Here is a 24,708-nt window from a genome sequence, read left to right as displayed (position 1 = left end):
GAACCAGGAGATCATTATACACTTCAACAACGATACTGTATGAGGATGTATTCTGATGGAAGTGGATTTCTTTGACAAAGAGACCTGAGTTTCAATGGATAAATGATGGACAGAAGCAGCTACACCCAAAGAAGGAACACTGGGAAACGAATATGAACTATTTGCATTTTTGTTTTTCTTCCCGGGTTATTTTTACCTTCTGAATCCAATTCTCCCTGTGCAACAAGAGAACTGTTCGGTTATGCAAACATATATTGTATCTAAGATATACTGCAACATATTTAACATATATAGGACTGCTTGCCATCTAGGGGAGGGGAAAAATCGGAACAGAAGTGAATACAAGGATTAATGTTGTAAAAAAATTACCCTGGCATGGATTCTGGCATAAAATAAAATAAAATATTTAAAAAAAAAAAAAAAAGAAAAAAGAAATGACCAGCAGGATGATTTCAGAGAGGCTTGGAGAGACTTACATGAATTGATGATGAGTGACATGAGCAGATGATTGTACATGGCAACAAGACTATATGATGATTAATTCTGATGGAAGTGGCTCTTCTCAATAATGAGATTATTCAGACCAATTCCAATAGCTTTGTGATGGAGAGAGCCACCTGCCCCCAGAGAGAGGACTGTGGGAACAGAGTGTGAATCACAACATAGCACTTTCACTCTTTGTTGTTTGCTTGCATTTTATTTTGCTTCTCTTTTTTTGGGGGGGGGGCGTTTAGTTTTTCTTGTGTAGCAAGATAATTGTATAAATATGTATGGGTTTAACATATATTTCTACCATGTTTAACTTATATTGGGTTACCTGCCATTTAGGGGAGGGGATGGGGGACAGGGGGAAAAGTGGAACACAAGGTTTTGCAACAACTAATTTGAAGAATTGTCCACCCATGTTTTGGAAAATAAAAAGCTTTTAATAAAGGGGAGGAAAGAAAGAAAGAGAGAAAGAAAAAGAAAGGAAAGAAGAAAGAAAGAAAGAGTAGCCCCAGAGGATCATTCTGAGACCTGAAGACCATTTCAGAGGAAACTGAACCTTGGAGAGGGGTGGTGGGATTTGAGCTAAAGTTCTCTACTAAGGAGACACAAGAGACCACTGCAAAAGAATAAAAAAAATCCTTATATTCCTTCCAGGATGACTTTTCTCAGGTTTTTATTATTTTGGGCAATTAACATCACAGATTTAGGTACGACAAAACTACAGAGATACAGAGAATAAATAAATGAGTCTATCATAAATAGTTATTATTTTGGACTTACTGACACTCCATGGCAGCCATTTAGGAAGAGAAATTTGCCAGTTGGGTAAACCTTCACTTTGGAGCAAAGCCAAGGCTTCCTCAGTAGGGGGATTGGCAGGGGGTCAGGATATTTTGAAATTGAGTTGTATATACATATATATAAGGAGCCCAGGTCTGGTTCAAGAAATCTTAAGTGACTATGACATTGGATAAATTTCTCAGGAGTCAGACATGCTTTGTTCACTTGTTTAGATTCAAAATGACTGAACGTGAGCCATGAAGAACGCTTTATAGTTACTTCCAAGTAACATGGTGTATAAGCACTAACTTTACTCTAATTGCTTGGAAGGAATGCACTCATTTTATCCAAAGTTAATTCAAACAACTCACCCCAGTCCTCCACATGAGCAAACAGCAGAAAGAAACCATGCTTTTTTATGGGCCCCAAGGCTAAGGCCCAGATTAAGATCTGGTTTGCTAATTCACCCACCATGAACCCAAAGACAATTGTGCAAGACCACAGATTCTTTAGGACAGGAAGAAACATAAAATGAGATGAGTTATTCTTAAGTGCCACAGATGGAAAAAAAACTAACCAATTTTCACCTTTCAGTGTGTTTTCCAAGGAACTGTATTATTGTGAGTTATGGTGACTGACAAAAGATATCCATTTCCCCAGTCAAATATTGAAGATGGCCTTTTAAAAGCACCAGTACTCAGTGTGCCCCATTAATCATCATTAAAAGATGCTAAGAGATGTCGTTCATTCACTTTTCAGTGGCGTCCAACTCTTCGTGACCAGATTTGGAATGTTTTTGGCAACAGAATTTGGAGTGGTTCGATATTCCTTCTGCTCATTTTACAGATGAGGAAACTGAGGCACACAGGGAGAAGTGACTTGCCCAGGGTCACACTAGAAAGGCACACCTGAACTCATCTTTTTGGCTCCAGGCCCAATGCTCTATCCATAACATCACCTAGTTCAGCTACTCTATTTAACCCCGTCACAAATTTGTGGATGTTAAGAACTGACTTGGGAATACCTGTAGTAGTCAAACTAGCTATTCCCATGAGTCCCTTAGCAACTTGCAGTGAATCAAGTGTAAGCTCAGACTTAACTATCGTCAATCTTGTATAATTATAAAATGTTGGCGATAACATCAGTCTTGCACTGGATTGATTGCTGCTCTCTTCTTTTACCCTTGCCACCTTGCTGTCCATTCTTACTCAGGAATGTTGATTTGTATCTATTAAGAGGTTTCTGTTTGTGATCATTGGACTCGTTCTGGATCCAGTTAATGGTCTAAATCAGCTGTAGAAGAATGTGAACAAACACATCTTTCTGGGCAAGGCGTGCCATTACTGAAGATGAAATTCTATTTTAAATTTGGACTTGTGGTTGTCATTAGCTACCAGTTTTTTGGGACATGAACTTATTTCTTCTTTTGTAAAAAGAGACTAGATGGTTTCTGAAGTCTTTTCTATGTCCTGCCATCTTAACGAGGGAAGCGGAAACCTAAAGACAATCTTGTTTCCTCAGAATCGTTTAGGAATTGGGGGGCTCTTTCCAGCTTCTTGCTAACTTGGGATCACTTAATTAGCACCTCTGCCTGAGGATGGCAACAGAAAGAAAGCCAAGAATTCTAATCAGACTATCTGTAACTTAATAGCACCCAAAGCAGCTTGTTTCCTTGTCAATTTTTTATCATCTTCTGTCTCCATCACCAAGGCTAAGAAAAAGCTCAACAAAGGGGGCAATGGCTGGTAGTGGAGAAGGAAGCCCTCTATCTGGAAAACATTCTCAAGTGAATATAAATTAGGAATAAGTAACAGAAGCAGTTCTGTCCCTACTTGCTGATTCCTTGTTTAACCAGTATGTGTGAGGTAAAATGAGATGAGTAAACATATAAAATATTGAAGTGCTTTTGCAAAGCCACAGATAAGAGTTTTAATATTGTGGAGAGAAAAAAAAACGAAAACCAAGAACCTCCTATTTGCAACTTAAAATATGATGCATAATTTTTTTGATTGTCTGCCTTAATCCAAGACAATGAATAACACTTAACATGGAAACTCAGGCCATGAAAAATTCACTCCTATCCCTTCCGGTGTGTCTTTACCCATGCTCTCGGCTCCATGTGTCCAGCCAGATCAAATGACACGAGCTTATACTTGGATTCCAATTCCGTTGTTAGGAACTTGTCTCCTATTCTATCCTAGGCTCCCTGGAGCAGGTGAAACTCCTTCTCCTCACCAGGAGGCTGGACCTCGATGCAGGAAGGTTCAAACTCTGGGCAAGTCACTTCCTGGGTCCAGAGCATGAAGACACCCAATTAGGGTCTAGGCCAATCTCATTCCAGAAGAGAAAGGAGCCCTGAGGGACTCGTCCTTGACCATGGAAATCCCCATCTGAACCAATGAGCTTATGCTTCATGCGCTCCAACACGGAATCTCAGCGGGTGGATGTGCTTCTTGTTTGCCTGGAGTCTATTTCTTTCTCCAAGTCCTAACTTAAGGGTCCTAGGATTTGTCATAATTTTCTAATCTCTCGGCAAAGCTCGCTGGTTTGAAGACGTTGCTCCAAGGCCATGACAGGAAGGGAGAGAGTCCAGTTAAGGCGGCCACGTTTCTCACTTTGCTGCTTGAGATGGGGTGGGGGAGATTGCTAATCTTACAAAAAGCAGAAATGTTTACGTAGTTCAATCTGTGCCCCCTCCCCACTCCATCCTGACAGTATTAAGGAAATCTAGATTGATCTTCCCAATCTGCCAAATTACTGAAGTAGAAAATGGGGCCCTCCGGAAGGAAAGCATCGAGTTGGGTAATGTAGTCCTAGTTATGGCCAGAAAGTCAATTGTCCCTTCCCTCCCCTCCCAAGTTTTCTTCTGTTTGTTCTTAAATGACAAAGTATCCAGTGTTTCTCACTGGTTAAAAATCCAGAACACAAAGGGTTTGTTTTGCTTAAGGAATAGTTGTAGGATAAAGCTCTCATTAAAGTTATTTTTTGTAAACATCAGCTTTAAGATTCAGTTTCATGAATAACACCTAACTAAAATTGCCAAATACATTACCTTCTCCAATTACCGTAAGAAGGGGGGTCTACACCTCCTGGGGCTTTCCCTTTACAGATGACCAAGGCTAAGAGGCAATGATATGGCCAAGATCATTAACAGTCTACCAGCCCTCCTGTATTGAGTGAATAATTCTGATGGACCCTTAAGTCCCAAAGGAACCAAAATTTGAAGACGGATGACCACCTACCTTTCTCTGTAGAAATGTTACAATGGGGATAAAAAAACATGGCAAGAGACCATCTGGCAAAGTTACTTCTGATTATTTTCTTTTCTGCACAGAGCTGTGAATCTATTTCCTCGGTTTCATCCTGTCTTAGCCCTGGCCTACAGGGCAGAGCTCCATCCTCTCCACTGACTGCCATCTTAACGCAACTGGAACGGATCCAAGAACACATTTTCCGAAGCCTTTTTCCTCACACCGGGAAGCCCTGCAGCACATCCAGATCAGGTCTGTTCTCAATGAGTACAGTCATTAATTCATTCCTTATGCACCTACTATGTGCCAGGTACTGTGCTATATGTGTTGAGGGGAAAAAAAGAAGCAAAAGACCTTGATAGATATAAAGTTTATATAGTTAATTTGAGCAGGTTTCTTGAGAACTGGTGCCGTAAGATTAACCAAATCATAGGGTCACAACTATTTTCTAGAGAAAGCAGAGTAGGAAAGGATCCCTACTTAAGTCTTTGCAACCACCGGAAAAGTTAAAATTGGGAAACAGCAGCTCTGCATACCTAGTTCAAGCATGTTATGAACAACAAACCAAAGATACATTTTGTTAGCAAATTGAAATGTCTTGATTCATTAGCCTAGGGCAAGCTAATTAGGTACCACCAGATTAGCCCAGACTGATTTTCACCTTCTGTCTTCTAAGAACCCACTCACAAATCAAGATTGGTGAAACAAGTTCTGACATTTTAAAAAAGCCTCACTGTTTTCCTACTTAAATTATAATTCATCAAAATTCAGCCACCAAACTCATTGCTGGTTTTCTTGTAATGGCTTGGAAACAGAATCGATGCGGATTCTCTTGTGCCATTTTCAACTATCTAAATTCAACCTACCATAATTTTTGAAAGTTTATTTGGTTAATTTATATGGCAGTTTCTGATATTATAAAACTTGGTTTATTCTGGAAAGAAATACTAGGCTTTCCTCTACTCAAACGTAAAATATACCATAAAATGAAATTTAGTGAGAATAAGGCATTAAATACTTAAAATTTAAATTAACAAAAATTGTTAATGAGCCCTTTAAAATAATAAGGTATTATGACTCATGGAAAATGCCAGTAATAGTTTTTCTACTTACTATATCCTTCATCTCCTTAAGTAAACTTTTGCATGGTAGTTGACTTGGCTTTTAATGACTACAAAACTGGGTGTTGAAGATATTGTGTTATTTCTCAGTGTCTCTTGCCCATGGCACAATATAGTAATAGATTTTCTTATGGGGAAACACTAGAGAAAATGAGATAGGACTAACAGGAAAAACAAGGCCAAAGAGAGAATGGATTAGAACAGACTTGAGAGCTTTACCACCTGGAAAGCTTCAGTGGGGCTGCCTATGTAAACCACTGATACTTCTGAATATCTGAGACTTCAGCTCACCTGTCCACACAGTTTTAATTCCCCATGCTTTTAAAAGCACAGTTCAAACGCTGAATTCATATTTAAAATGGTCTATACTAGAATTACAGAAAATTGTCACCTGAAGCTTCCTCTTTATTTTTCTTTATTTAAAAGACAAAAATACAGAAACCTATAAACCTCTACTCCCATCCACAAGTTAGGATTTAGTCCAGTTCCTTCCATCAGATGAGGGAGCTAAAACTGAGATGCTATTTGATTGATCTGAGAGAATCTGGGTGAGACCTGAATTTGGATCCTCTGGGTCCAGATTCAGTGTTCAAATGTACTTCACTGCCTCTTGGTTGGTTACAGTGGTTTTAGTTACACTGTGATGAACCTCTAAGGAAAGGAGTGTGGGGGCTAGGGGCTACATGATCCCCAGAAGCTTCTGACCCCAAATCCCTAGCACTTTCAGCAGATAGAAGATGAAGAAACAGAACACCAACGAAAGAGTCAAGTTCCTTGTTAAGATTCCAGGCTTGATAGCAAAAGTAGAGCCAAGAATTAAAACTATGAAAGAAGAGGATTCTGGGAAGATGGCAGAGATCAGTAAATTTCACTATTTTTATGTTTCCCCCACAAACAGAACAGAGACTGATGAAAATCAGTAAGACTTGGGGAAGAGCAGGGGCCACCCCAGCACAAAACCCTAAGCCAGAAAGGGATTAACCTGTGGGCAGTGCAAATACCTTGGGCTAGCTCCAGAGACACCAGCAGGGCCCCCTGGGGAGAGCTGGCTGTGCTTGGAACCTCAGGAGGAACCACAGGAACTTCACCTTCTGGACTGGGAATAGGGCTGATCAGGAATGCCAGGCCCAGCTGTGCTGCAGGGGTGGCCCTGGGTGAGAAGGACCCAGTGCATATCAGGAAGGCAGAGGCAGGAGCGGAGAGCTTTTGGTTTGGGGGTCTAGGTCAGAGGGGAAAGGTAAAGTGAAACTAGAGGCACCATCTCCCCAACTCCACAATTAGAGGTATACTTCTCATTAAAAAAAATTAACTGGCAAAGAACAAACCGAACCACAGAACTTTTCTATGGGAACAGGGAAGAATAGGATTCATCTTCAGAGGACAATGAAGTAAGAATCTATAGAAGAACTCAAAGAAGAATTTAAAAATCAAATGACATTGAGGAAAAGCTTAAATCCACCCATCACCACCTCAAAGAGATCCTCTGTGGAAAACATCCAGAAATATTAGTGTGAAATTTTGAAATCCCTGGATCCAAGAGAAAAATTTTCAAGAAACAAGAAAAAAACCCCTCAAATACACTGGAGCTACAATTAGAATTGTACAGGACTTATCATCAGTCACAATAAAAGATCGTAAGTCCTGGAGTCACACATGTGGGCAATCAAAAGAACTAGGCCTGCAGCCAAAAATGTCATATCCCGCAAAATTATCCACTACACTGAATGGGGGTGAAAAAAAGGACATTCAACAAACTTGCAGGTTTTCAGGACTTTCTTCCAATCAAACTTGAACTCAATAGAAGATTTAACATATAAGAGCCAATACCAAACAAAGATCAATTTCAAGGAACTTAACTTGGACAAATTTTTTTTTCTTTTTTTTTTAACATGGAAATGTATACCATGTTTAAGACTGACATCAGCAATTGGGTAGCTCAAAAGAAAGATTAGGGCAGAGTTAAGGTAAGAATAGTAATTATGTTATACAAATGAAGTGCAGAGGACAAATAGACACAGAAGCATTTGAGGGAGGATCCACAGTTCTAAAAACCTACAGGCAACAGTACATATACACACATATACAACTGAAAGAGTACAGCCCCCTCCCAAATCTATAAAAAAATAAGGGGTGGGGGGGATGATAGAGAAGCAAAGGGTGGGAGAAGAAGGCAAGGGAAGGACCATGGGAGTGAGGGGGAGGTTAAGGCAAGTTAAGGAGCAGAATTAAAAGCAAAGAATTAGCAGAAAAGATCTGTGTGTATGTATAGCTATATAGGTCTACATAAATATATCCTTGTTTAACTATATAGCCTGCTTAGGATAGGTGGGGGGGACTAAAGAATTTAAAAAAAAAAAAAAGAATAAAAATGTGCACAGCAGAGAACAAAAGAATCTACAACAAAATAAGGAAAAAATGGACATTTCTTCTACTATTTTATATCCTCTCTTGAACTGGTGATTTATTGTTATATATTATGAATCCTCCCTGATGTTCTGTTCCGTTTTCCTTTTTTTTTTTTTTTTAAAGTAAAATAAATTAAAAAAGAATTTAAACCATTACTTCCACCTGGATAGAAAACATCATAACTATTCTAACTTTTGGGGAATCGGTACCTTTGACAACTGCTAAAATGAAACCTAAGGGAGAAGTGGCTACAAAAGAGTTTAGTGTGCCAGGTCAGGCCTCAACCAGGCCAAAGAAGCCCTGGCAGCAGGCAGAACATTTAGGTAGCGAAGGGTTTGGCCACTGCCTCATAATAAATACAATCAACAGCAAACCTCAAAATTAAATCTGCCCCAAACAGAAAAGCAAAACATTTGACTTTGTGGTTAACATTTTTGCAAGAAGTCTCTATCTAGGACTTTCCTATAACTCAATGGATTATTTAGTTTTATTAATTAAATAGTCCTGGTAATTCTTCCCAAACACTCTTAGTAGTAGTATTCTGATTTATAAAGAAAAACCTATTAGCTACATTTCTAACATTAAAATTAAATAAATTATCTAAAAACATTAGTCCACTTCAATAGGGTATTAAGATTTCTGACTTGTATCTGATCCACCTTAATACTGGTCTGTAGAGTCAAAGTCCAAATAATAAGTCAAATGTTCTAGTTACACAAAATGTATGGTTGAAAGTGAAACTGTTGCATACCAATGACTATGGAATCAAGTCTACTAATTTACAGGTTTAATAGGGAATGACTTTTTACTGGTGCTAATGTGTTTGTAGTCTAAAATTTTAAATGGTCACATTAAGAATGGTTAAAGAAATACACCTCCTAAAAGCTAGTTACCAGAAAGCAAACCCATACTAGACTGTGTTTTGGCTGCAGAATTGGAAAAGTGAGACAGAAAAAAGAGAGATGACCCTATGTCAAAATACACTTGGTGTCTTCTTAAAGCTCTTTTCTAAAGTGACTCATCCCAAAGGAAATGGGGAGAGACCTGATACTATTCCTTCCCTTCCAAGGACTCCCCTCTGGCCACACTCACTTTGCACTTCGTTACTACTCATTTTGCTTAACTATAAAAACATGGTTCATGTTCAAAAGGTACCCTATTCTAGAAATCACATTAGAATCACTCAGGTTTCTTAAAAAAAAACAAAATAATCTCTTAATCACTTTAAAAATCACTTCTTTAAAAAAGTTATGTGATCATTCAATTTTTGTGCCAGTTTTAAATATATTTGCTTTCTTTCCTTCTGTTGAGAAAAGAGAAAGGGAGCCATGCAGATGTCATGAACAGTCACATAAACGAAGGCTGTGTTTAGAACAGAGCCAGTGCTAAGAGTGTGAACATTTCCCCACAATCAGTCTCTTCCCCTTTTGTCAAGGTTATTGATGTAGACCTTGATTCCAGTTAGATCCTAAGTAAGTGAAATCCTTGTTCTGACTCAACAACTGTCTGCCCTGCCGAGGTCCGGTCTACTTCCATTTTAAATCACAAATAAGGGCTATGTGGTCCGAGGGGTGTGAAACGCTGGGTAAGGCCTGATGGGTGGTAACTTCTTCATGACTTGGCATTGGTATCACCTGTTCAACCTCTAAAGCAGTGAAGTCAATGAAAATATAATCTAGACATCCGTGGAACCCCCCCACGTAATTAGTGTAGGCAGGTTCGCCACATGCACTTTTCAGTCTGAAAGGATGGGTGAGAGCCATACTGCAGCGCTCCTCTTCACCATTGGAGGCCCAGTCTTCATGGTCCTCCGAGATGCTGCCGGTGCTGACGAAACTATACATGCCCGTTGACGGCGTGCTATTGAAATCGCCACAAAATAAGATAGGGATGCCGGGATACAGATCCTGTGTCACGTGCTGAAGGTGAGTCAAGGCTACCGCCATTTGAATAAGACGAATGTGCCCACCTGCGAAGATAAAGGACGATACCTATGACTGAGGGCCTCGGCTAAGGGCGGCACACAAATGACAAAAACCATTAGGAACATGGTTTAAGAAAATACTCAAGTGCTGAAAGGCAACAACGGGCATTTCTCTTTCTCACCTCTCCCCCACCCTCCCAAATGCTTACCTCTGGGATGCCAGTAGAGATGAGTGTTTGCAACACAGATCTTTTTAGAAGGGTCCTTTGTAGACTGAAGGACTGAAACCTAGAACACAAAGCAAGGCTGCCTTATGAAGGGTCTTACACTTGTCACTAACTTCAAAATCTGATCCTGAATGTATGAGGGACAGATATTTTACTTCAATCTCATGATGCCTGATCAAACCTTAAATTCAAAATTCTGAAAGCGAACAGGGGCAGCAGAGAGCCAGCCTCAGAGCCCAGGAGCCCTGGGTTTCCATCTGTCTTCTGCTACGTTCAGCAAGCGGGACTCAGGTGACTCACATCCAGGACTCTGAGCTGCGTAACTGTCCCTGAGTTTCTAGTGGTGGAAGGAGTTTATCATCTTGGAGTTTAATTACACGAATGAAGTCACCCATGGTACCAACAAGCTGGGGTGAGACAGAGGGGCGTCACATCTCACCAAGAAAGAAATGACCACCGTGGCCCCGAAGGAATAGCAAAATGTGCAGAATTATTTAGTGGCAGGTCAGAGGAGGAAATTCTGGCCATCTCACTCAGAGACAGGCTTGGCTCAGAAAGAAGTGACTGTCACAGGGGCAAAGAACGAGGTGAGATTTAAATTCCTATCCCCCAGGGCAATTTCACCCAACTTCCTTGAATGAGCTTTGACATTTCAGAGGTCACAGGACCCCGCATCTGGCCTGGAAGGAACGTCTTCCTTCACAGAGCTGTCCCGGAGGCATCAGCTCCGGCCCTAGATCTGTGCAGTCCCCGAAAAGGGGCGAGCCAACAGAGAACTCGGAGCGCCCGGCTGGCCCCAAGGCAGGACTGCGGGCCTCACTGAGACCGCTCCAGGATCCCAAGAAAAGGAGTCCTCTCTCCACCACGCCCAGCCAAGGTCTAACCCTAAATAAAACCAGCAGCACCCTCACCGCCGGGGTCTCATTTCACTGGAGGAGGGCAGGAGACAGGGACAAAACCAGCCCTGCAGGCCCCAGGCTTCCCAGCGCCTGCCCCGTGCTGTCACGGGCCAGGGCCTGTGGGGCGGGGCAAAGTTTCGCCCCTCCCCTCCCCGGCAAGGACTCACCTGCAGCGCGGACGATCTCTGCAGCACTCGGTCCCGGGCCTGCGGGGCGCGAGCCAGGCTCTCGAGCAGCGCCCCGTGCCGCGGGTCTCCAGTCAGCGCCTGCTGGTAAGCGATGTCGTGCTGCGCCAGCAGCCGGAACTTGTCCCTGCGAAAGAACGTGGCCAGGCCCTCGTGCTGCTGCTGCTTGAGGCGGAAGAGGCCCTGCAGGCCAAAGGCGTCGAGCGCGGGCGCCAGGCTGTCGTGGAACACCGAGCGGTCCACTTCCTGCAGGCACAGTACGTCGGCGCTGTAGCCGCTTAGCTCCTTCTGCAGCAGGTTCAGGCGGTAGTCGAGGCCGAGCGCATAGGGAGCGCAGTACGGGTAGAGCACGGCGCGCGAGTGCTCCGTGTGCGCATACACGTCGGCCAGTACGTTATACGTCACGGCGCGTAGAAGCCCGTCGCCGCTCACGCGCTTTGTGTACAGGTGGCGTTGGTCGAACGTGCACGCGCCGGGACCAGCCTCCACGGGCCCCGCGCTCTCCAGCTCGCGGCACGGCCCGAGCCGCTGTCCGTTGCCCGGCGTGCAGCGCAGCTTCAGCCGCAGCCCGATGTCGGCGTTGGATGGCGTGAAGACGCGCTCGTGCGCGCCGGCCACCTCCACCCACGCAGGCCCCGTGCTCGCATCCGCCTGCGGCGGCGCGTCCCCGTCGGCCGGCGGGGGCGGGGGCGAGGCAGGCGGGGCGGTGCCCGCAGGCGCACTCGGCACTCCGGCGGCTCCGGGCCGCGCCTCGCGGAACCAGCGGAAGAGCGAGCGCTCGGGCTCGCCGAACTCGAGGCCGATCTTGGGACACACGGGGAAGCCGGCCATGATGTAGCGCGGCAGCTGCAGCTCGGTGACGGCTGGCGGGTTGCGCTCCACCTTGTACTTGACGTCCCCGATCTGCAGCACGGCGCCATCCTGCCACGCGTCCACGTTGAGCACGTCGTCGCCCACGGGCTCTTCGCGGTAGTAGAGCTTTACCAGAGGCTCGGCGGCGGGCTCGGCCCCGGCTCCGGCGACCGCTTGTCCCCGGCGCCCCTTGCGCGCTGCCGCCTTGGCGTGGCCCTTGAGCGCGTTGGTGGCGATGCGGCTGAGCGCGCGACCCAGAGGCTCGCTCTGGTCGCGCTGCATGTGCTTGTGGCTGCCGTCTGCCAGCGCGAACGACAGGCTCAGTTTGGGCTCGGACGGCACGCAGCGCACTACGGCGCGCTCCATGGCGGCGCCCGCCTCAGCCCGGGCCCGCGCCCACAGCCGCACCCCGGCCCCGCCGCGCAGCGCGCTGCTCCCGGCCCGCAGCCTCCACATGGACCCGTGCCCGCACGAGCCGCCGTGGCCCATTCAGCCGCTTCCGGGCCGCGCCGCCTGCTTGTCGCGCTGCATCCGCGCCCGCAGTTTCGGCACACTCCGGGAAAGCTGGGCGTGCGGCGGCACGTGGGGGCCCGTTCCCGGGGGGCGGTGGGAGAATCCGCGGGGGGCCGGCGTGGGGACCCGGCGGGGAAAGGTGCTGGGTCGGGTCGCCGCGACCGGCTTGTGTCGAAAGTGCGATTCTGGGTCCGGGGACAGTCTGTGTAGCTGCCGGGCGCGGTGACGTCAGTGGGCGGGGCCACTGTCAAGGGGCGGTGTCTTCCCACGCTGCGCTGGGCGGCTTTGCTCGCTGGGGCTGACTGTGGGCGGGACTCGGGGGTCGCAGACGCGTTCTAATCTGACGGAGACCCCGGACCCTCGAAAGTCCTCAGTGGTTGGGACCCCGACACCTGCACACTGCCTCTCCAGGCCAGGGGCTCCGTGGGCCAAATCTCAATTTCCTCGTTTGCCGTGGGAGTTGAACACCCCTCTCCCCCTTTGCCCCCTCCTTGTGCCACCAGGATGGACATTTCTAAAGTTTCTTTGTAAAATGGGCATGGGTTATGTGGCCTGTATCAATTCTTGAAGGCCCCCATGGTCCAGTCCCTCCATTGGCCCTCGGCTTTCAGAGAGTGATGGACAGCTGCCCCAAGAGTAGGAGCCCTGCCCCGGAGCTCCTTCGGGCTTCTGGGCAGCGCCCCAGAACCAGGAGCAGAGCCGGCCTCTCTGGGCCGGCAGAGGGTCTCTCGTGATCATAATAGCACGGGATCGTCCGGGTTCCTCCGGGATCGGGTAAAAGATGCTTCCCGCTGCTTCCCCCTCACTCCCACCGTGCCAGCCTGGGATTGAGCCCTCCCTTCTCTAAAAGTCATCTCCCAGAGGTCCCAGTCTTGGTGTCCTGGGGCCTCATCCAGACTCTTGGCTACTTGGGGTCCGGCATACCCCAGGCGGAATGATCCAGTATGCAGCATGTTAATGTATCAGTTAACATCCCTGGGGTGGGGATAGAATTTCCCCTTTCCTTGGGTTGTTACCCCCATTTTACAGTTGGAGAAACAGGTTCATGGGAGCTGTGACTTGCCTTGGGAATCACTGTTGGGCAGGAATTTCCCGAAATTCCAGTGTCTGGGCCACCACCTCCGCCCAGGAGCGTTGGCACCTCCCAGCATCTTGCCTCTATCCTGGGCCTTGGTTTCAGTCCAAGATAGGGAGGGAAAGATCCTTCTGAATTGGAGGAGGGGGTGGGGCATGGTGTGAAGAGGAGATAAATTCTCCAGGGGAGGGCGGGATTGTAAAAACTAGAGAACTGTATTCTCCTCAGGGCTTGGAAGGTGACTCAGTGTGTGACCAAGTGCTGTGTCATCTCTATGCTGTTCATCAATAAAATGAGTTTTGGACTAGATCATCTCCTAGAACCCATTTCTTATGTTCTTGTCTGCATATTTGTAATAAAGGTAGAAACTTTAGAAGAAATGGTGATCTGATCTCCCTCATTCACAAATCTGTGTCACTCCCTTCTGCTCCCAATGGCTCCTTCCCAAAACTTATTTGGCACTTTAAGTCATTCAGAATCTGGCTCCAGCCTACCTTCTAAAAATTTATTTTAAACTCCTCAGTCAACAAGCATTTATTCAGTGCCTACTATGTGCAGGCACTTGCTGAACATTCAAAGACAACAATGGAAATTTCTGCCCTCAAAGTGCTTACAGTCTAAAAGGTGAGGGGGAAACATAAATGCAAAGCAAGCTGCATAAAGAATAGATAAGCACTGGAATCAATGAGGGGTAGGAGTAGATTTCTAGAAGGAGGGACTTAGGTGGGACTTAAACGAAGCCCAAGAGGTCAGTAGTCTGAGCAGAGGAGAGACAGTATTTCAGGCTTGGGACATGGCCACTCCCTGGAACTGAGAAGCAGCATGGCCAGAGCGTAAGTTGGGAAGGAAGGTGCGGAAGACGGGGAAGGCAGAAGGGATCTAAGGTAAGAAGAGCTTCAAATGCCACTGAAAGCAATAGGGAACCAATGCAGTTTGTTGGGCAATTAGGTGGTACAGTGGATAGAGTGTTGGATCTGGGTGGCCTTGAGCAAGCCACTTACTTGTTTGTCTCATTTCCTCTTCTATTAAATGAACTGGAAAAGGAAATGGCAAACCAGTATCTTTGCCAAGAAAATCTCAAATGTAAAGAGTCAGACATGACAAGGTTTTTGTGTTTTATTTTGATTGGGAAGGGGAGGGTTAACATTTTGGGGATTTTTTTTTTCCCCTAAAAGTCTGGCCTTGGAAAAAATCCAGTCCTATTATATGCCTCTTCATATTCAGATCTCTTTAAGACTGAAAATCCCATTGTGATCAATACCAGAAGGGAATTGGGACTCCAATTTCCTCTCAGCCTTTGTTCTTATAGTCTGTGGATCAGGTCAGATTCCAAATTTATTTCCTATCCTTCAAGGTTTATTGCACATTAGTGCCCTGGTACAGGTCTGCACTAATCACTAGATTTTGTGGTCATCTGTGCAGAGATAATTAGACCCGGGGGAGCTGGAGAGAAGATCGAGTGAGACAGTATCAAGCAAAAAGAAGATCCAAGAGAGAGCTTTGGGGCACCCAGGGAAGTAGTAGGTACTAGTTGGAGGCGGGTTTGACACAGGTTATGAAAAGCCTGAGAACAGGAGACTGGGAGGAGAGATGATTGACAATTCAAATGCAGTAAGGTCAGGGAGGATACAAAATGAGTCGAAAAATATGATTTGGCAATTAAGTCATTGGTAACTTTGGAGAACGCGATTTCAGGTGAATGATAAGTCCTACATCGATGATGGCTATTGCCTTCTCTGACCACACAAACGGTGGTTTCGTTATTGTACATGGAATCCATCGACTTGCATACAGTAGAGGCTTAATAAATGCTACTTGATTGATCGAATACCTTCTATTACGCAGAGTAGGAAGCTATTTATTGACACTTTGTTTTTTAAATATAGAAAAGGAACTGCTGAATTCTGCTACTTGGACTATTGTGTTCAATATCTACACGGTTGGTTTGCTCTTAGCAGCGGGGGGGGACGGGCACCAACCCTAAGAAAAGAAGCCCCGGGACGGCTTAGCTGTTCCCCCGCCCTCGCTGGTGGGATTGAGGGTCCCCCCGAGCGGGAGCCGGCTTCGGGAGCCTGGGCCAGCCCGGCCCGGCAAGCCCCGCACCTCGGCCTCAAGGCCGGCGCACCTGAAACGTGTTGGTTAGAATGGGGAGAGCCGGCCCCGCCGGAGGAGTTGTGGGTGGGGCCGCCCCCGCCCGCCGCGCACGGCCGGCCTGAAGACCCCACACTGCCCGGGGCTTTCCCGGCGCCGGACTGTCCCCCTCCGCTCTCCCCAAGCCCGCGGCTCCGCCCCCCTCCGTCTCCAAGGTAACCAGTGTGTTTCCTTCCCCCATCTTCCATTCTCCTGCCCAGGAGCCGGGACAGTTCGAAGGACTCCGGCCACCGGGGCGAACCTCCAAGCACAGGCAGAGCTCGGCCCGGAGCCAGCGCCCCAGGTATCTTGGCCTCCTGCCCCCCCAGCTGCCGCGGCCGGGAATCACCTGCTGCAAGCCTCCCCCGGCCCGGCCCGGCTTCCCTCTCCCGCCCCGGGGCGGCGGGGCCGCTGCTCCCACTGCACCCGCTGCGAGCGCTGTCCGGGCTCTCCCCTTCCCGAGCTTTCCCCCTCCCTCTGAGGGAAGGGGCCTGCGGGGGCACCTGCTCTCCCCGGCAGCCCCCGCGGGCCTTTCCCACTCAGACTGGAGCATTGAGCCTGATAATATAGAAATAAAACAAAGCATCTCTTAAAAAAAATTATAACGGTCTTTGGCTTTTACGTCAGCTTCATTCCCCAAATATCACCTTCCTTTGAGCAGCGAAAATCTCCTCAGAAAGGAAAAGGAAAACATTGCAGTGCCTCAGTTTCCCCATCTGTAAATTGGGAGCCTCCAAGGTAGCGGCTGTAGACCTTGACCTCATGAACTACCCAACAGAACGGCCTGCCTAACCACTTAGGCAGTGCCCCCACCCCTAGAACGGAGGATTTGAGCCATTTGCATTTGCTTTTCTCCTTTCCTGAGCCTCCAAAATAAAACTCCATTTTAAATAAAGCGAAGAAGCATCCCTTAACTAAGTTCTCTTAATTGGCTGAAATCAATCAAAAGATAAACCAACCTAAGGGCTGTTTTTTCCAGAAAATATTCTTCCTTCTCCCTCCCCTCCTCTCCACCCTTTTGTTTAAAAGCAAAACTGATTCTTAAAGACTCTGCCCTTCCAAGACTGAATCCGTGGCCTCCAGCCCTTCTTGGAAGGGGCAGATCGGAAACATCCATGCTGGGCTGTCCAGAATGAGCCCTTCCATTAAAATGCTCACTCATTCCTTGGTTGTATCTTGGGCCGTTTGGGGCCATCTCCGGTCATCCTGACCTGCATGTGCCCACGGCACTCGGAGGCTCCAGGAGGGAGGCTGATGGCTGCACGGTCTTAAAGCCAATTCCCTTGTAGTCACCTGTCGGATGTCATTGGTCCTCTTGGAGAAAGCAGGACAAACAGCAGTATCCAGGCCTCCTGCCCATTCTAAGGGGGCTGCCCAACAGGCCCGAGGCCTCCTTACCTTCCTTCCTACCCTTCTGAGGAGCCCCGAATCAACCAGCAGTTGGAGTAAACACTGAATGGTCTTTGCTAGTGTCTTCTCCTGGAAAAGGGGGATTCTCTTACTTTCCCCATCCAAGTAAACTATAGGATCTTTTTTTCTTCCCAGAGCAAGAAGCATTAAATATAAACTCCGGGGACCCAAGATGTTGGACCCGGATAAAGAAGATCAAGAAGCGATTGCTGCTGAAAAGGAAGCTTTGAACTTGAAGCTGCCTCCCATTGTGCTTCCTCCTGAAGACCAAATCACTGACACCCCAGTGCAAACGAAACTCTTGAAATACAGAAGAATCAAGGATGAGGCAAAGAGACTCAATCAGATTGTGTAAGTATGGCTGTGGAACTGGACTGGAGCTGGGGGTACTCAGCGGAATTAGAACGAGACACTTGTTTTCATCACTTGTTTGGCTCAGAAGGAGAATTTATTAGGTGCTCAACAAGGACCATTAATAGAAATAACTTGCTTGGGAAACTACGCAATTTTACCTAATGTCAATGCATAAAGCTATTTTGTTTATCTGTCAGCCATGTTAGTTGTGAATGTGAAAGCATATTGACTCTTTTTTTTTTTTTTTTGCTGAGGCAATTGGGGTTAAGTGACTTGCCCAGGGTCACACAGCTAGACAGTGTCTGAGATCAAATTTGAACTCAGGTCCTCCTGACTTCAGGACTGGTGCTCTATCCACTGCGCCACCTAGCTGCCCCAGCATATTGACTCTTAATCCATAGGAAGGGGTCCTATGCACTTATTTTTCTAATTGGATTGAAAAGGATTTCTGTAGAGTACTAGTGGCTGATATATATTATCAACCGATGTGACTAGTAATAGGGGAAAGCAACAGAAACTGAAATCAGTTTTTTTTTTTCCCTCATTTTTCAAAATCAAAATGGTAATAGCCAATATTTATGCTGTATCATTTGATTCTCCCATCAGCTCTGGGAGGTGGGTGCTATTATTTTTCCTTTTTAACATATGGGAAGACTTAGGCAGACATCAATTGAGTGACTTGCCCAGGTTTACAAAGGCAGGGAGTGTTTGAGGCCATTTGAACTTGACTCCAGGCCCCACACTATCCCCTACAGCCCTTAGTTGCTGCCTTAGGTCCAGGAAAAGTTCTGTTGCTGTGTTTGTAGCCCTAGCACTTGGCGTAATTCCTGGCACGTGACAGGTAAATACCGAGTTAGATACTTGGGGCTGCTTTCAAGGAGCAATCTTTCCATGGGAAGAGAACCCAGCAAGGCTGGAATTAATTCCCTACTGTATCTCTTTACACTCTGTATCAGCTTAGGTAAGTCACTTCCCTTTTCTGAAACAACCTACCCCACCGTGGAGATATGAGAGAAAGCTTTTGGAAACTTCAGTTGCTGATCATTGCATTTTTAGAGTGCTTTGAGCTTTGCAAAGATGTTATACAGATATTATCTCCTGAGGCAACAGCCCTGGAAAGGAGGTATCATTATTTTTTTTTTCATTTGTACAAATGAGGAAACCTAGGCACAGAGCAAGTAAGGGACTTAACTATCATCACACAACTAGTAATACTTGACATCAATTTGAATTTGGATCTTTCTGATTTCAATTTCTGTTGCTTTCCCCTATTACTAGTCACATCGGTTGATAATATATATCAGCCACTAGTATTCTACAGAAATCCTTTTCAATCCAATTAGAAAAATAAGTGCATAGGACCCCTTCCTATGGATTAAGAGTCAACATGCTTTCACATTCACAACTAACATGGCTGACAGATAAATAAAATAAAGACAATATAAAGATATCTTGAAATTTTGTATTATGTAGGTTTTATTTTTAATGATTTATCATAAACTTTATAGTTAACATCAGAATATCCAATTAAATTAGTTTTACAATTACTTCACTTTCTTTTTTTTTTTTTAATTTAAATTTTATTTTATTTAATAATAACTTTGTATTGACAGAATCCATGCCAGGGTAATTTTTTACAACATTATCCCTTGCACTCGCTTATGTTTCGTTTTTTCTCCTCCCTCCCTCCACCCCCCCCCAAGATGGCAAGCAGTCCTATATATGTTAAGTATGTTGCAGTATATCCTAGATATAATACACATTTGCAGAACCGAACAGTTCTCCCGCTGCACAGGGAGAATTGGATTCAGAAGGTAAAAATAACTCGGGAAGAAAATCAAAAATGCAAATAGTTCACATTCGTTTCCCAGTGTTCCTTCTCTGGGTGTAGCTGTCTCTGTCCATCATTTATCCATTGAAACTCAGTTAGGTCTCTTTGTCATAGAAATCCACTTCCATCAGAATACATCCTCATACAGTATCGTTGTCGAAGTGTATAATGATCTCCTGGTTCTGCTCATCTCACTTAGCATCAGTCCATGTAGGTCTCTCCAAGCCTCTCTGTATTCATCCTGCTGGTCATTCCTTACAGAGCAATAATATTCCATAACATTCATATACCACAATTTACCCAGCCATTCTCCAATTGATGGGCATCCATTCATTTTCCAGTTTCTAGCCACTACAAACAGGGCTGCTACAAACATTTTGGCACATACAGGTCCCTTTCCCTTCTTTAGCACCTCTTTGGGATATAGGCCCAATAGAAACACTGCTGGATCAAAGGGTATGCACAGTTTGATAACTTTTTGGGCATAATTCCAGATTGCTCTCCAGAATGGTTGGATTCGTTCACAACTCCACCAACAATGCATCAGTGTCCCCGTTTTCCCGCATCCCCTCCAACATTCATCATTATTTTTTCCTGTCATCTTAGCCAATCTGACAGGTGTACTACTTCACTTTCAATTAATCAATTTTAATGAGAAATTGAAGCAACTTGTGAGTGATTTCCTCTTAAGTTTCCGTTTGTTGTTTTTCTTTTTATTTGGTCAGAATTGGTAGGCACTCTGTTATTATCCTTCTGTTTTAAAATTTTGTAATATTTCATAAAAATCTTTGTCATATTTATATTCCTCTGACTTGTTGATCTTAATCCCATTATTATAGTATTCCTTCAGTTTCAATGTACAATTTATTTCCCTGTGTTGACATTACTGTTGCCTTCAGGGCTTATTGCTTCTTGGCAATTAAGAAGAATTGCAGTGATAATCTTTGAAGAGATACCTCTCCCTCTTTCCCTTTATATTAACATTTTCAGGCTAATACAATGGAGTTTTTAGATCAAAGGCTGTGATTATTTTTGTAAATTTTATTGTATATTTGGCCGATTGAATTCCAAAAGGATTCTGTCAGCAATAAATAAATAAATGTACCTTTGTTGTCGGCCCCCCAGCATCCCCAGACAGCACACTCTAGCACCTGAGTACCTTTCCTGAATGATGGTGACTCCTGGCCGCTTATCCCTGCAGGTCCTCCATTCTTCTTCCCCCTTTAATCTTCAATGATAAATATCTTCAATTAATTAATTTTGAGATAAAAGCTGTGATGATCTTACTTAGCTTCCTTTTTTTTTTTTGACAGAATTAAATGGTCATATTAGGGGAATGTTGTAGATAAAATTTACGTAGGTTTTTAAACAAAACACTTGATCTAGTTTCATGTTATTTTCATGGAAGAGGCGGTCAGACTAGCTGATCTGGGGACTTTGGCTCTGCTGGATCCAACTCCAAAGGAACGAGAGCATCAGGAGCTGGGGGAGGCTGTGGAGTTGATGGTCCAAACTCTATGAGAGCAATGAGTCCCAAAGAGCTTAGCTGCCAGGTGTTGATGATCACATAGCAACAACAGAGGCAGGATCAGAACTCTGGGCGATGGCTTCCAGCCACACAAGGCACACATCAAGCTCTCGGTTTCTGTATTTAAACATTTGAAAACTTTGTGATATCTATTATCTCCCCCCTCCTCCCAGGCAATTGGGGTTAAGTGACTTGCCCAGGGTCACTAGGAAGTGCTAAGTGTCTGAGGTCAAATTTGAACTCAGGTCCTCCTGACTTCGGGGCTGGTGCTCTATTCACCTAGCTGCCCCAATGTCTATTATCTTAAAGTGAATCCTAAGTAGTCATCCTGTAATTTCTCACTCATTTTAGAATGGCAGGAGCAGTGAAAAAAATGATAAAAACATCAGAGGAGAAGAAGAGAAGAGGTCCAGTATCTCCAGAACCAGAATACCCTTCCACTGTGAGTCCATCATAGTCATGATTTTTAATGGAACATCTCATCTTGAAAATGAGAATGTCAACTTAATTTTTGGGAGATCACTGATTTATTTCAATGGATTTGAATGGATTTTATTTTTCTAACATATTTGTCTTCTTTTTTTTTTTTTTTTAGATGTACAGTGAACTAAGAAAAAGAGGGGTGAGTTTACTATTTTCTTATCAATTTAATTATTATTATTGTAATTATTTTAAATTAATGTTATCAATTGTTCCTATCTTAACAAACATTTGGTGTTCTGTCGTCCTTGTCTTCTGGGCCGGTAGCAATCCTGCAGAACTTCCTGGTCTCTGGCTTATGATATTATGATCATTGCCCCCCAGTTTGGGGGAGCTCACCTCCTAGAACTGCACCCTCCTCCTTCCCACCTCAGGCCTCATAGATCATGTGACAGGCTCTTGCTGAAAATTCCCTTTCCCCATTAAATTATAATCTTTTTAAAAGATTTGTTTTAGGCATCTCTTCTTATTCCCCCACTTTAAAAACAAACTCCCTTTTGTGATTTTTTTTCCTCTTCTGCACCTCCTATATCTTCCAGCTCGGGCAGCTTCTGGAGTTACCTCATCTTTGTGAAGGGCCACCCCTTCTTTTTCTCATTGTGTATCTCTGTAGATAGAGCCATAGACACATACATTTATCCAACACAAATGTAAATAAATGGAAATCTCACTCTTGGAATGAGTTTAAAAAGATCAAAATCACATCTGTCATGGTTCAAGTTTTCTTGATTGTCATTTTGGGATCTGTCAACACACATTTATTGTGTGTCAGCCACCGTGCGGTGTACACAACAAAACCGAAACAGTCCCTACTTTCAAGGAGCTCACAGTCCATCACCTTCAACAACAGCATTTGGTAATCTTTGTTTATTAATGCACATAGTTACTGTGTACTAGACATTGTGGAGCCCGAGGACACGCAAAAAGGGCAAAAACATGCCTTCAATTTTAATTGCAGAGACAACATGCAAATAGTTGCACATACAACTAGTCCTAATTAGTGCAATTAATGAAGATTCTCATTAAAGAGTTTCTATTAGGATTCACACCATTCCAGACTTTAATTATATAAAATATGGTAATTAGCTCTGCCGGGTGGAAATATTTAGTGCATGTTCAAATATTGAGATAAATTCCCTCGATTCATTATTTGCACTCATTGGGACCCAGAGCGATGAGCTATCTGCCATGGAAGGTCTCGGTCCCATTTTGGGGGAGTCCTGTCCTTCGTGATTCTGTGCATGGTTTGGGGCTTTTTAATTAAAATTTTAATTAATTTTTTTATTTTATTAAAAAATTATTAATTAAAAATTGTATTTAATTTGTATATATTATATACATTTATAAATAAAAAAATTAAAATTAAAATCACCGATATTGTCTTGAGTCTTCGTCAATTCCTTTGTTGCGTCAGATAATTGCTTAATAGTAATTCATTTCAATTTTGTTCCAATGTGTCTTTTCAGGAAAATTATGTTTTTATGAAAAAGTGCGTGGAGAGTAACCCCATCGTCCCCATTCAGAAGGAGTGGCTGGACAACATGTTGAAGCTGGTGCCTTCGTCATTAAAGAATGGCAGAAATAAAGAGGAGCTTGTCCAGAACCTCTTAAATGAGATCGCAAATGAATTTGAAAAGAGTATGAAGAGATATATGGGTAAGTTGTCTTTGACCAATGGTACTTCATGACGCTTTTTATGTTCCTTGGACGGAGTGAAGAATAACAATGCCCATAGTAGCTAGCGTTTGCATAGCCCCTCTGCAGACATTATCTCATCTTGTCCTCTCCATGACTTTGGTACTATTATTATTATTATTCCTATTTTACTGTTGAGGAAACTGAGGCACAAAAGGTTAACTTTCACCGAATGAAGATTAAACAAACGTCCCCCCAACCCGAGCATTTGATTTCTGCATTAATTAAAGGGTTTGTTTTTTGGAGGAGGGACAGAGGCAGGAGTTTGGTCTGGAACCATCACTTCCCAGTTACGGGTAGAATTCCTAGGGTGGAACTCCTGACTTCTCGCTCCCTCCCAGCCCCCATCTCCCCCAGGCGTGGAGGCGGGGACAACATCCAACACGGCCCCTCCTCCGCTTCAGAGAAGTTTCTTTCTACACTTTTGCTCGGTGCGGGTTGGGGGCGGGGCTGGAGGGAGGATGCAGGAGAGCCGCGGTTCAGAATTGGACAGATGAGAGTTGGTCCTGCAGGTGCCCAGGCGTTTTCTGACGGAAGCGTTAGCCCTGGCGTTAGTTTGTGCCGGGGAGCGCAAAGGGGAACGGACCCCTCCTCCCCTTCCCCTCTCCCTCTCCCCCTCCCCCCACCCCCACCCCCGGCTCGGGGTCCCCTGTGGGGAGGGCCTCAGCACATGCTCTCCTGCTCGTCTCTTAGTGCGAAGCGCGCTCGTGAGACCGGAGGTGTCGTGGCTGGAAGATGAGGGCGGCCCGCTGCCGGAATCCCCTCTGTGAGTACTGAGGAACCCTCCAGGGGGCGCTTCGGCCCTGGGACGCGCCGCCTCCCTCCTGCCTGGCGCCTCTTACTCGGGTCCAGAAATGGGGGGCGGCCGGGGCCTTGTGGTCTGGGGTCCGCCCGGCTCCCTTCAGTCTCAGAGCCCAGAGCTGGGAGGTTTCTGTAAACAGTCGGAGCCCAATGTTTGCCTCTGTGTACCTGACGTAGGTTCACCCCCTCCTGCTCAGACGCACTTCCAGCTTTGGCCCCGCCCAGAGGCGGGGCCTGGGGTTAGAAGTGGCCGAGCCCACGCCCCCAGCCCCCGGGCTGCCCTTTGACCTGCCCCTCCGGCTCCCCGTTTATTGCTGAGTCTCGCGGCCTTTGCTGGGCTTCGGGCGGCTCAGTGGGGAGAGCCCGGGGCTCCCTGCTGACCAATCCCCGCGGGAAGCCTTGGCGGCTGTGGCCCTCGGGCCCACAGACGTGGCCGTCTGCGGCGTGGGCCCTTTGCGGGATAGCCAGACACTGCGCGGTCCTGGGGCAGAGACTCGGGGACACCCGGGGCGGCGGCCGCTCCCGGGAGCACACTGGGGAAGGCCGCCGGGCCGAGGCTCCTTAGGGACCCCGTGCTCCCCCCACCCCGGTTTTCGGGCCTGAGGGCGTGGGTTCCTTCCCTGAGCCCCTTCAAATGGGCCTTGTTGTTTTGGTTTGATAATCGCCTCACGACCTAGAGCCCCTTGCCCTCTTCCCGCTCCCCGCAAACCCCACCTTCCTTCCTTGGGACCCGGCGTCCGCTTCCTTCTGACTGAGA

At 45.6% G+C, this 24,708-nt stretch overlaps 2 protein-coding genes across 2 annotated transcripts in view; one reads left to right on the top strand and one right to left on the bottom strand.

The window, feature by feature from the left end:
* Positions 1–1,145: 1,145 nt before the first annotated feature.
* Positions 1,146–12,709, bottom strand: PDE12 (phosphodiesterase 12). Its single transcript, XM_051979492.1, has 3 exons — positions 11,265–12,709; positions 10,181–10,259; positions 1,146–10,016 (listed from the first exon to the last, which is right to left on the bottom strand). Exons 1-3 carry the CDS (start codon positions 12,621–12,623, stop codon positions 9,574–9,576), a joined length of 1,881 nt encoding a protein of 626 aa, XP_051835452.1. The 5' UTR covers positions 12,624–12,709; the 3' UTR covers positions 1,146–9,573.
* A 4,689-nt stretch (positions 12,710–17,398) lies between these two features.
* DNAH12 (dynein axonemal heavy chain 12) overlaps positions 17,399–24,708 on the top strand; it is a 136,909-nt gene continuing 129,599 nt past the window's right edge. Inside the window, 5 exon segments of the mRNA XM_051979504.1 lie at positions 17,399–17,677; positions 21,373–21,417; positions 21,571–21,597; positions 22,922–23,111; positions 23,844–23,916. Of these exon segments, the coding sequence (XP_051835464.1) occupies positions 17,435–17,677; positions 21,373–21,417; positions 21,571–21,597; positions 22,922–23,111; positions 23,844–23,916 (578 nt within the window). The 5' untranslated portion in view covers positions 17,399–17,434.

The sequence above is a fragment of the Antechinus flavipes genome, chromosome 1 (assembly GCF_016432865.1).
Source record: "Antechinus flavipes isolate AdamAnt ecotype Samford, QLD, Australia chromosome 1, AdamAnt_v2, whole genome shotgun sequence".
Taxonomy (NCBI): domain Eukaryota; kingdom Metazoa; phylum Chordata; class Mammalia; order Dasyuromorphia; family Dasyuridae; genus Antechinus; species Antechinus flavipes.
This window is presented reverse-complemented; position numbering and strand designations above follow the sequence as displayed.

Bases quoted from the DNA above. Each gene is read 5' to 3' on its own strand.
- PDE12 (XM_051979492.1), bottom strand. From the start codon at position 12,623: ATGGGCCACGGCGGCTCGTGCGGGCACGGGTCCATGTGGAGGCTGCGG. The intron at 10,260-11,264 runs GTGAGTCCTTGC...TTTGTGTTCTAG, and splicing joins AGAGATCGTCCGCGCTGCAG to GTTTCAGTCCTTCAGTCTAC. The intron at 10,017-10,180 runs GTAAGCATTTGG...TTATCTTCGCAG, and splicing joins TCTCTACTGGCATCCCAGAG to GTGGGCACATTCGTCTTATT.